Genomic DNA, 13,094 nt, shown 5'->3' on the forward strand with positions numbered 1-13,094 from the left:
TGCATGTTTGGATAAATATCATTTCTTTCCAGTTCCAGTTCCCTGATATGAAGTCATGCCGATGAGATGTGTTGTTCGGTCTTCAGTGACTTGTTTCGTTTTCATTTGTAATTTTGTGCTCCAGAAAACAAATTCACAAAAATAAAGTATTCAAGAAGAATACAGTTATAGGTCCCTCTGAGTTATACTGTTAACTTCTGAGAGGATTTCTATTAATACAGGCACACGATGAGGCTGCTCTGCTCTTCACACTGAAATAATAATTGCAGTCATTCATTCTCCTCTTGGCTTCATGAATCATCGTTCCAAACATGGAGACTCCAGTATACCTCAGCAGAAAAGCCCAACTGTCAGTGGTGCACAGACGAGTGGTTGATGCCGGAGGTGGGTGGCCTCGGCCTCCACCTGGACCATCCATCAGACTGAGACACGCTGCTGGATTGATCTGCTCACATCAAATCCCAATCACCACCTGCAGCAGGGACGACCTGTGACCCTGAGCGCCATGAATCATGTGTCCACGCTGCAGCAGGAAAATACAACAACCTAACGTGGTTAAAGTTGCTTAAAATGTCACTTCTCTTCACAGCGTTCACTGACATGACGAGTTTGTGTTCATGTCAGAGGGAGAAACAGGACGTGATTTGTATTCAGGTCACCTTCCTAAACACAGAGACATTATTCTCCTCTTTCACACCTTAGTGATCTAATGACACTTGCCAACAGAGCCGTACTTTGCTCTGTCATGCACAAGCACATGAATGAATGCAGACGTGCACAAACACTCGCACACACATCTACACACTGTTCTCTCTATAGCATTGCAAAAGAGCCTCAGATAAATGGAGTTTCACTGCTGTTCAGACTTTGAAAACAAAAAGCTTCATGTTTTCCTGCCTATTCTCTGGAGGTACTTTCTTTGTATTATCAAAAGTTATCACTTTGTTAGTTTTCATAATTTTATGAAGACTGATCTTTTTTTACAGCTTGTAAAAAGTCTTAAAACCTCATGTTATCGAACAACAATAAGGGGTTGAACCCTTTAGGATTTGACTGAAACTCCATTCATCAAGTGACTCGCAGTGACAGACACGCCCTGAGCTTAAACATGATCAAGAAACACTTAACCTTAGGACTCGCTTTCTGATCTGCACACACCCTTTGCAGCTATGTGCGAATTACCCACACTGTGTACACCCGCATTTTCCTATATTCAAACACATGCATGTCATTCATATCCATACCTTCCACTGTGTTTCGCAGACCACGTGACCACAGACTATGAAACAAGTTTAATGTACATAGCCTCATATTTAATGTATTTTTTTTTTTTTATTCCTACTCAGCATAGTCTTATGCTCCTATATTGGAATAACTTATTTCCATGGTAACCTGTCCTCTGCAGGAAACTAAGCGCAGCACAGTGACCTCAGTGGGGGCTTGTCAGTTCCTGTCAGTGTTTCCCTGCTGAGGACTGGGGAGGCTCACCTCTCTTTGCAGCTCTCTGCTCCAATCTAAGTCGCTAGAGGAGGTTCTCTACAGCCACAACCTTTCACCCCTGGAGACACGAATGACCACATGCACCGTGAGTGACCTGCTGCACATACCAGGAACAACTGTCTTTATCTCTCCATTGACTAAAGGTGTAAATGGTTATTTGTCTCTGTATGTAGGCCCTGTGATACGCTGGCGATCTGTCCAGCGTGAAGCCCACCCTCTCGCCCAATCTCAGCTGGGTTTGGCTCCAACTCTCCCCACGACCCTCAAAGGATGAGTGGTATAGATAATGGATGGACGGACAACTCTCTTTTTTCTCTGGTCACTTATCGTAAGTGTGTACTTTATCACAACATGTGCACTCGAGGATTACTGAGAGAAGAGGGTGCAGGGTGAGGACACATGTATTTAGTCCCATCAGCTGTCTCGGATTCTAACTGCTGATTGGACAGTTTTGCCCTGATGGCTTCAAGTAGCCCATATATCACAGGGTGAGCAGAGAAAACATGATGGAACGAGACTTACTGCCTCATGGTTGTACAATTCCTCCAACCAGTCAAGCTGCAGTCACCCAGTGGCTTTACTTAGTTACTGTACTGAAGTACTTTTTTCATGCATTTGTACTTTACTTAAGTAGATTTATTTTCCAGTGTATTTCATGTTTACTCCACTACATATATCAGCAAATATCTGTACTTTCTACTCCACTACATTTTTACAAAGCATTGTGTTGTATATTCACACACATATATAGTATATATTTGTATGTGTATAGTATTAAGTATTTCCTCCACCACTGGTTGCAGTTTATATCCAAGCCTGTCCAGACTCACATCATACATGTGAGTTTAAGTTTGTTTACATATGATTGCTTGAGTTATGGCCAAAATCAGGATTAGTGAGGTCAGTGAACTTTGACCAGCTCATCCTTGATGGGCGTTTGCGCCAAATGTAGTGAAATTACCACAAGGTGTTCCCATTCACAATAATGGGAGGGACAAAGAGTGAGGTATAAACGACTCGAAAACACAAAGAAAAACGTTGCATTAATGTCATGAAACAATGACCGAATTAAGGAAACCATTAGCTTTTATTGTTATAGAGATTTTTACAAAATGTGCTATTCCCTCAAATACTTCAGAATGTTTTCACATAGACCTGTGACAAATAGATTGATGTCAGTTTCACCATTTTCAAAACATACAATAGACTAACTAAAGACAAAAAAAAAAGAATCAAGTAAGCCACCTTGGCATGAGGAAAATCTGTTAAGTTGAATCAGGCGAAGTTGCCTTATGTTCCAATAAATGAAAATATAGTGAAATAACTGCAGTAATGTTTTAAGTGTGTGCTGCCTATGCATTAAAAACATAGATGAGAAGTCACTTTGATTAGAAATGTTCTGTGCAGAAATGTGCAGTAAGTCTGATGTGTATATTGAAGGCTTACCAGTGAAATGAAAAGACACTCAGAGGAGCAGTTTCAGCGCAGAGCCTGAGGTTGGTGAGGTGATTGCCAAGATAACAAGATTACATCAAGGTAATTCTACTCATGTACCAACTCAGAAACACTAAGAAGGCCCTAACAGTGATTTGTACCATCCTTTTCCAAACTCTCTTCAAACTTTAAACACACTACAACATATTCCAGCAGTCAGTTACACAGTGGTCCCCCTTAATTAACAAATGACAAAAAAAATACACACAATTAAAACTCTGGGTCCAATTCAGTCATCAAATCCATTCTCAAATCCAAATTTGGCACAATTCAGTGATTGCCTCGACTCTAAAGGGTTTAAATACGCTCCCGGACTTCATACGACTTAAAGTCAGTGAGAGGTCAATCATTAATGATACCAATCAAAAGGAAAATAGAAATTATGTCGTGACATATTCTTTGATGAAACTAACTTTTCATACTCATTTCCTAAAACTGACCATTATTTTTGTTTAACAAGCACCAAAACTACGACCAAATCCCCTCTAATCACAGAGAAATCGTACAGTAATTCAAGTCAATACAACACAACATTAAAGGCTCTGTATAGATGAAATGTACAACTATCCCCAACAGCAAAAATAACATTCAAATTTTAAAAAATCAAGGGGGTCAAAGTGATTGATTTCAATACAAACTGTACCTTTCAAGATATGACACACCTCTTTCTGTGGAGTGATGAAATGATATGTTACTTCAGGCAAACATTCTGTGCTTTAGCTCGCTGTGTTTTTATTGCCTTGAATCACATTAGGAATGGGTTCTAGTGTATAAAGGCAGAGAGGCTGCTGAAGGGCGACTGCGTGCCAGACTGCGTGTCCAGGTTAGTTATAGGAGACTTTCTAAGAGCAGCAGGTGTCAGCCTCTGTGGAATTTGTAAGAAACATAAATATACAATGAAAAGAATCTGTTGTGCGCCGCTACTGAAATGTTATGTAACTCTTGGGATGAAGAGCCACGTCTGGGTTTGGCTATTGCCGAGAGGTTAGGGGAGCAGCTACTCTGGTCAGGGTACAAAGAAAGAAACACTTGCCTGCACTCTGTTTGGAGTGTGTTCTTGGCATATTGAGAAAGGCGTCTTCAACAAGCCCTGCCGCAGAGGGCTTTGCTAATATCACATGCAAATATTTGATCACTGCAGGTAAGGGTCCTTAGCACTTCAGCCTCAGCCACACCAGGAGAGAAAGTGGAGGCCTGCGATTGCCCCGAGGAAACTTCTTTTCCATGTGCAATGTTCACACGGCCGTGAACTATAGCTTGTGTAATCAATGTGCAATACAGCAGCTCTCTATTATGATCCTCTGGTTAAGGTAATGCCTCTGGAACAGGTGAAGTATCCTTTTTCCTATTATGCAGCACAAGTGATGATGACACTGCTCATTTGTTTTGCTCTGCTGTGTCTGGTTTACTGTACCTTCTCCTTCCTGCTGACAGTCTGAAATCATTGTAAAACCTTTATCAGTAGTGTAATGGAGAAAAGTAGAACTGATGTGGTGGAATATGGTATAAGGCATGTGCCAGTTTAACCCCTTAACGTGTTGCACTACAAAAAGGCCTATGAAATAAGTTAAAATGTGTAACATATCTATATCAACAGTTCATATTGGTTGTTTTAGGACTAATCATCTTTGTGTCCGTATGTACAATAAAGTGAGGAACAGTACAAGGCACACATATAACAGCTGAATTGTTAACAAAGATATAAATAACCAACAAAAAAGGGAAAAGTTCATGAGTTGTGTGCTCTCCTCTAACTCTGTCCACTGTGCTTTCATTAACAACATGTCCTGTCCTCCTCTGTAGTTCTCATACATGTGTCTCTCATGTTCTTCCAGTGACCGGAGCCACAGTGGGCTCTATGCAGCGTCAGTCTGATCAGGGTCCCGTCCCAGCCACCATGAGACTGCTGTTCTGTTTGGTTTGAACAGTGACGGATTGAAAGCAGTGATCAGCTGGCTCATGTTGTTGTCTGTGGTTCACTGTAGTGTTTTTATTAGATGATGTCTACAAAGCTGCCGGGGAACAGCCCGGTCCTGCCGTTCCTCTGCAGCGTGCCTTTGAACCAGCCGTCCTCTCTCTTCCTGTGAACAAACACAATGTCGCCCTCCTTAAGTTCCAGCTCAGCCTCGCTCTGGGGAGGATATGACACCACCACCCTGTACCTGGGGAGGACAGCCAGAGGCACAGTCAGTGAATGATAAGCACCAGAACAATGACATGTGATACGTCATGATACCTTTTGTACCGTGTTGCACTTTCTATGTGCAGGAATGATACGCAGGCACAAACAATAGTATGAAACTGCAGATTTACATCAATGTACCTTTCACATATGATGGGCCGTGCGTCATGCTGCTGAGATAAAAGGGAGGAGCACGGCTGGCGAGGGGGAGGAGCTATAGGGGCACATCCATCGAGAGGACTGCTCTTTCGAGGGAAGGACTCTGGGACTGAGGAGGAGGAGGATGAAGAGGTGGAAGCAACAGCAGCAGCAGAAGGTTCAGTATCGAGGCAGCTGACAGAGCTGGAGGGAGGGGGGGTGTCATGCCCCACAGCGCCATGTAGTGCTTCTCCAGCGGCAGTCTGTTCCGCCTCAAGCGTAGGGGAGGAGGGTGGTGAAGGACGAGACTTCTTCTTATTGGAGGACAAAAGCTTTAGAAGACTTTTCTTCTCCCTCTGCAGCAGAAAGACAGCATCGGTTATTTTATGTTAGAAAACTGCAGCAACTCACGGAGCAATGAAACTGCAGCAAGAGAAATTCTGAACTATTTTTGCACAGACTGAAGAACAAACAACAGAAATATAGCCTGCTCATAAGAATAACTGTTACTATAATTGAATCTATCATCATCTTAATAAGACCCAAACACCACAAGCCATAACAATCATCTGCAAGAAATTATCCACCATTATTAAACATGTAAACATCTACTAAAAATAGTAAAAGCAGTGAATAATCAGATAGAGATGATTTTGATGAAGTTTGAAAAATCCAACCTTGACATCCTTGTCCAGTCTGCATGTAAATGCTGCATTATTAGACACAGGATTAAAAGCAGAGCCGTTCCCGGCGCCAACAGGCACAGTGAGGACAGGTACAGGTCTCAAAGCGTCACCCTCCAGGGATGCAGCACTGACGTTGGGTGGGGTCAGAGAAGCAGCAGCGCAGCCCATTGTCACCCCAGCCCGGGTACAGCCTTGGGCTGGGCTAGGGGAGGGCTGCGGACACACAGCAAGGTGGGGAAGATAGGCTACAGGCGTCCCAGACTGGATTGGTGTCACTGCTGCTGTGGGCCGGTCCTGACTGTGACATGCGGCTGCAAATGGTAAAAAAAAAAATTATTAAGACATTTGCAACCCCCTTCATGTGATGACCCATAGACTGTATATAAAGATGGACGATATGTCTCCACTTCCTCCCACTATCCAGAAATGGAGCCAAAATATCTCTTGCCGTAGGCTTTAGGGATGGAGCCATGGCAGCGAGTTCCTGCTGATACACCCACTTGACTAATAGTGAGCAAATCTCAGCTATCAATCATGATGTTTCACCATATCTCACCAGTTTTGCCCGCGTCCCGCCCTCTAAGATGGAGAAGCTAGGATTCATGACCTATACTGCAGCACCAGGTGGGGATCGAGACACTTTGGTTTTGTCATGTCGTCCATCTTTATTTAGGGTCTATGTGATGACACAACATCAACAACGCAGTGACGTTACCTGTCCTGACAGCGTTGCGTGCCTGATTCACAGTCATCTGGGAGTTGACATGCAATGGGACTTTCGGCTGTTGCCCTGTGGCTGTCTGAGCCGCTGTTACCACGGCTGCAGGTTGGGAGTTGGCAGGTACAGCGCTGGAGCACACAGTGAGGGGTTTGTTGAAGTCAGGTCCGGGAACAATGGCCCCGAGGGGAGCAGGAGAGGGGCTGACAATGGTGACCCCTCTGCCAGCCTGAGTGCACAGACTCATGGGCACTTTAGGCTGAGTGCTCCCTGACGTGGTCCTGAGGGGAGAGAATATCATTGGGAGTAAGACTCAGCACTCTGAGGTAACACAGGAACATAAAGTATAAAATATTTTTTCTATATTTTTTTATTGATAAAAAGTCTAAGGTGATCCATATAATTATTCAGATTTACATTTTTTACCAGGGTGTCTATAAACAAGATAAGGTCAAGACTGTTAAGACCACCCTATTCTATGTATATGGGAATTTTTCTGGTCTGAGCAAACTGTTACTAAGATTCAAAGGTCGACAACAACCAACATTTGCAGGCTATTATGAACATGAGATAACTTTGAATGTATTCAACAAGGGATGACACTACATTGTAAAAACGTAGGTGAAATTCCTTTAGCAGCTGACAATTAGTGAATACAAGTGCTCATCGATAGTAATGATATTTTATACTTTAAACCAGGCATGTGTGACTTACTGTACACACGAGACAATAAGAGCATGAATTACTGACTGACCTGCTGACTGGACTCATGTAGTTCCCAGGGAAAACTCCAATCTTGCCAGTGTGCATGGAGGTGCCCTTGAACCAGCCGTCCTGACAGCGTTCCAACACTAGGAACATCTCTCCCTTCCTCAGCTCCAGCTCATCCTCCTTACGAGGAGTATAGGGGAACATTGCCACATAGCTGGATACAGAACACACAGTTAACATTCACCCAACACAAATACAAATCCACTGAGCTAACATGGCTAATATTCTCCTATATGGAAACGACAAAAAACAGTGCTTTATTTTGAGCAGCATGCAATTTGTTCTGAAGTTATCGTGCTGCACATATGTCATCATCTCCTCCAAGACCCTCCAGCAGAGACTGTGTCCTCTGACCCAGAGAAAATCCACACTGGAGGACATTATGATTTGTGGGTCATCTCTCTACAGCAGCACGAGAACAGGCCTGGAACAGCAGCCAAGAAGATCGTAGTCTCAGCTGGGATGTTTTCAGCCTGACTCCAGTGTTTTTTCAGGGAAGGGAACATAAATGCCTCAGAGTCTGACAAGCATGCACAGGCAGACACAGATGATGGCAGCGGAGCAGGCATGACTGGATCTAATTCTTATCAGGTGTGTGTCGTCTTGGGGGAGTAATGAGGGTAAAGGTGAAGGGGGAGTCAAAAGTCAAGGGGTGACAGGGAGGATCTCCGATGGGACCCAGGAGACTGTCATCTGCAGGTTCTCCTCCTTTAACCTGTGCACACGCTCACACTCTGCCGCCTCACACTGACAAATTGAGGGGGAGGAGGGTGTCACAGCCAGACGAGGACTTCCCCCTTCTGTACTTAGAGCATGTTCATTAAGGCCCTCGGCCATTGGTGTGCAAACCGCTTCTGACATTTCACTGCACATTTAAGACGACTGAATATTTTTGTGAAGGACTGTTTTTATTACTCACACTGTGGGTCTTTGTCTCCCACTTTGGTCACTTATGCTTGGGGAGGGTCTCTGTCCGGCAGCCAATGAAAATGCTGCTCCACCGGCACAGGATTGTGGGGGAGGAGGTGGGGGTGGTGGGAGAGCATCCTATAAAAGAATAATAATAAAAAAAATGTTATTACAACCTTTAATAACAAGTTCAGAACAGTAAAATTGTCATGTATTTCCTCTCTGTACGAAGCATACAACTAACACAAGTCTCAAATAAGAAAGAGAATATGTTACATAAGTGGAGAACCCAGTTTGTTCAGAGATCATCTGTGTTATTCCCTCCGGTTTGCTGAAACTCAGGGAGATTCTGGTTTGGCAGACTTGGTCTTGTCCCCGACTTCCCCCTTACAACTGAGAATTTCCTACTCTGCTTGTTTGTTTGTTGCTAGGAGACCACATGGCTGAATGTTAAATCCATTGCAGTATTTAATTGGGACCATATGAAATGAAAAACATGTCTGTACGCACACTTCAGAGCAACCCTCAAACCAACCACGGGCGGATTCATCTCAACTCACTTGTTTTCCCTTGTTGAACGTCTGTAGTGTTCAAAAGAGACCCAAGCGTTTGACTAGAAGTTGACGAATGCAGCTTGTTTTTAGAAGATTTTCTTTGTATGCTTCGTGTACTTCTAGATTACAGGATTAAAACAAAGTCACCAACCTGCTATGTCAACACAAAACCCATGAAAACAACACTAGACACAAAAAGCCCAAGTGAGCAGTGCATGAGAACAATGGTGAAGACAGCTCCTACGCTTCGGAGCAAGATGAGACTCCCCCAGCTCAACACTGCCAGCACTGAGCGGCAGAGTAATAGCTTCCATGACACAATGGGGGAGGAGAGTGGCACTCAGTCTGCCCTGTGGTATGTGTATAGGCCTATGTGTATGTGCGAGTGTCGATGTGCGTTTCGGTTCACTGCTGACGCTTGAGCTGAGATAATTAGGTTGCCTGCGGGCTAGAGAAATCATCTGTACAAAAACATCATGTAGGGTTCCCAAGTGAAGCGGAGAGCTCAACCTTTTGTGTACACATTCCTGCTCATTCAAAAACTCCACATGCCAGAGCATACACACACACAGACAGACGGACAGGAAGTGTGCATGCCGTTTTTGTGTGGGCTGCTGGGATCTTTGACATTTTTAGTTGCGCAGATTATTTTTTCCCTAAGAGGAAAGGTGTCAGAAACGAATACAGATATATGTTAGTTCAAAAGATTCCTCTGTGTCATCATCTTTAAGGAGGCTGTTGACAAATTTGAGAGAAAATAAAGATACTGTATGTTTTTCAACACAAAATCAAGATTAACAGTTTCATATCTGAACAGCCAGAAGTCACCATGTTGCTCGTTGGCAGCTGATGTGCCATGAGGCAGACACTCATCTTAATAAACTTATCTCAAGGTAAAGCCACTGTGTGTCACTGGTTCACTTACACCCATGTGTACAAATAATTCTATAGAATTTTTATACCATCTTTGCCTTTAGCGTATGAACAATTCAGTAGATTCTCCTTTCAGACGTCTCCGGAGTGTTCAGGTGAGGGACAGTGCAGCATGCAGGACGCACGATGTAAAATAAATTACGCTGCTTGATCACGTTTTGGTTTACAGCACAACTTCACTGGCATTGGCCTTTTCACCAAAAGCTCTTGAATCTCATCGTCTTTCCAAGTTGACATCTTTGTTGGAGTCTTCTACGTTCATGGCACCTTTTTGTCATTTAGAGATATTTGTATTCTTTTTGGAGTTGTTTTTTTGCACTGTATCGTTTGTCGCATGTCAGAAACGCCATCAACTTGCAGTGAATCCCCTAGAGAATGTCCTGATGTATTCTTACTTGCACTCACTCAGACATTATCCAGATTTTTAACCATGGGGCTGGCAGGAGAAACTCAGCTCTCATTTACAGCCCTGGATAATTTCAGCAGATTCAGAAGACCATAATGTTCGAACTTTGATTTTCTGCAAACTTTGTAGTTGTAGTTACCAAGCTACCAAATGACATTCAAAACAACTCATGCACACACAAAAGTCTTGTAACTGTCTCAGCAAAAAATGTGGAATAGGCTTCAATAATTGTTTTTGTTTTTTTATCGATATACTGTATCAGTTTATTCTTTGGCTTCAGTAATTAGCCGTATTTAAATATAAAAGGCTGATTCTAGGGTAAACAAAACAATTCGTACAATTTAGATGAAATACACTAGAATTATTTCATATTCAATTTCTGCCAATAGATCCCATTCACCTAAATCTTACACACTGACCCTTTAAAGATAAAGCAACATGTTTACCCCGAACACATAATTGTTTTGTCGTCATTTTGTTGGTTTGCTTTTGTATTCTTTGGATTCCACCTACCACAGGGATGGAAGAGTAGCTCGTCTCAGAGGGAAATGTGAAGACAGTTGCTGTAGTAACAGGACTGCTGGGGGGTGGGGTCACGATTAGTCCAGTTGTGCAAATGTGTACCTGTCAACAAAAAGAAAATTTGGACCATGAAATAAACTGTGCTGAATCCACTCAAACGTAAAGAATTAAAAAGTGATGTGATTTTGAGAAATGATGTTCTGATTAATTAGACTTCAGGAAGGAAGCAAAGGGAAAACAGTTATCATACATCATCATAATGAAGCCTGATGACCTACAATATTTTAGAGATGACACTTCAGCTGCCTTTTATAAATCCTCTCTTGTCGCTATATTGTGTGAACATGACACTCACAGAACAGAGATGTACACATAAGGCTTTGTGTCCTGGCTAGAGCCATAACCCCAGCGATAGCCTGATGATCTGATTTGTCAACAGAAACCAGATGACCACCCAGCAGGTCATTTCATTGGATATGTATAGAAGGATGGCTTCCCGACCAGTCATCCACGTGAGTCATGCTGGTGTTTTAGGTAACAAGGCCATACTGTTGGACACACAATATCTCCCTGTAGCCTGTGGTCTCTGTCCATGCATGACCGCTCCAGATAGCACCGCCTCTTACCTCTCACAAAGCACACCAAGTCTTCCCTGCTTCCTTATCTGTTGTGCACTGGGTGTGCCAAGCAAAAGCAATGTGCATTAGTGTGTTCAATATTGGCGCTGTTGGTGAAATGGCTGCCTGGAACATAAATGTGCATATGCCCACACTGTGTACTATATCATTATGAATTACACTCAAGTACAGGTTAAATATGTTACATTAAAATAAATGATTTTCTTTAGAGGAATACCATCAACAGCAGCCCCTTTTTTTCCTTCAAAATTCCTCCCCACTTTGTCTAGTACACTGGTAAATGGCAGCCATGATTATTTCCAAGACAGACTACTCAGCCCCCTCGCCAACTGGGGCTTACCTTTGTTTGTTTTTTTTGTCTGGGTGTTGCAGGAAGAGAAGATCAGTTGAGTTCAGGAGGAGAGCAGAGAGAGGCTGTTCATACGGTGCCTGGAGAGACACTCTTTTGTGTTTTTAATAAACCGAGCTCTGTAAATCAAACATATTGTTTGCCCTGTTGTCACCAGGGGGGATAGGTTTACCAGCACAAATAGTTTTTTTATTATTCTAAATGTATCCTGATAATGATATGGGGGGAAAAGGCCAAGTCTGGAGTCAATAAAAACATCATTACACCTTCCACATGAAAAGAAGTCTTTGATAACACGTTAACCATACGTACATGAAAAGATTTTGGTTAAAAAAAAGACAGAAGATCTTCTTCACTTTAAATGAGCGCACACACACACACACACACACACACACACACACACACACACACACACACACACACACACACACACACACACACACACACACACACACACACACACACACACACACACACGTAAAAGATTAATGATTGGGCTGCTTAATACGGAGTTCTTGAACAAAGCATTTCAGAAACTCTGCAGACAACTTATCAAATACATTCAAGAGAAAAAACAAAAACAGAAATTACACAAGGATAAAATAGTGCTCCAAGGACAAAACTAAACAAGCTCTACAGGGACTGGAACTGGGAAAACAAACCAGTTGTCAGTGTATACAGTATAAAATCAGACTCAAAATATTGTCAAACCACCAGCCTTTTTAAGCTGTCTTTGTCCTACTTAAATAACAAAGAAGAAAACCAACTATTGTGTGAACATGTCCGCTAACGTTTAAGATGATGAGACCAAGAACACTTTAAAATTGTCGGAAAGAGCATCTTTGCCCATTAAGATTTCATTATTGTCCCCAAACTCTTTATCGAGCTTAATCACAATAAATTGTGTGACACCTCTTTGATTAAATTACATACAAAAATTGTGTATCTTGTGTTCTTAGTTGCACATTTTACTTGAAGTCCCAGAGAGAATCAGATGAAGATTAATCCACAGGACACTTGTCTTGAAAATCTGTATGCTTGTTGTCTGAATGTCAAACACCAAGTCAAAGCCAGTCTGCTGAAGCTGGCATCCATAAAGCAGCTGTGGGTTGCTGTCATGTTGGGATTGGTGGGGAAACCTTGAGGGCTAAACTTGAGTGGTTTTTGTAGACAAGCAATGGTCTGTTTGGTATGATGAGGAAAAGGGAAGTCAGCGTAATTGCTGACAGTCCGAGTGGAGAGATTGAAAAGCGACAATTATCCTGTGAGAACAAAAGTTGGAGGCTGGACTAGG

General features: G+C 42.7%; 1 protein-coding gene across 1 annotated transcript in view; it reads right to left on the reverse strand.

The window, feature by feature from the left end:
- Positions 1 to 2,568: 2,568 nt before the first annotated feature.
- The window catches only part of sh3rf1 (SH3 domain containing ring finger 1), a 34,831-nt gene continuing 24,305 nt past the window's right edge, over positions 2,569 to 13,094 (reverse strand). Inside the window, exons 6-12 of the mRNA XM_035176764.2 lie at positions 10,805 to 10,915; positions 8,409 to 8,536; positions 7,473 to 7,643; positions 6,716 to 6,999; positions 5,992 to 6,311; positions 5,318 to 5,670; positions 2,569 to 5,156 (exon numbers count right to left, since the gene is read on the reverse strand). Coding sequence (XP_035032655.1) covers positions 4,988 to 5,156; positions 5,318 to 5,670; positions 5,992 to 6,311; positions 6,716 to 6,999; positions 7,473 to 7,643; positions 8,409 to 8,536; positions 10,805 to 10,915 — 1,536 coding nt within the window. The 3' untranslated portion in view covers positions 2,569 to 4,987. The remainder of the gene's footprint in view (positions 5,157 to 5,317; positions 5,671 to 5,991; positions 6,312 to 6,715; positions 7,000 to 7,472; positions 7,644 to 8,408; positions 8,537 to 10,804; positions 10,916 to 13,094) is intronic.

Source organism: Hippoglossus stenolepis, chromosome 14, assembly GCF_022539355.2.
Source record: "Hippoglossus stenolepis isolate QCI-W04-F060 chromosome 14, HSTE1.2, whole genome shotgun sequence".
Taxonomy (NCBI): domain Eukaryota; kingdom Metazoa; phylum Chordata; class Actinopteri; order Pleuronectiformes; family Pleuronectidae; genus Hippoglossus; species Hippoglossus stenolepis.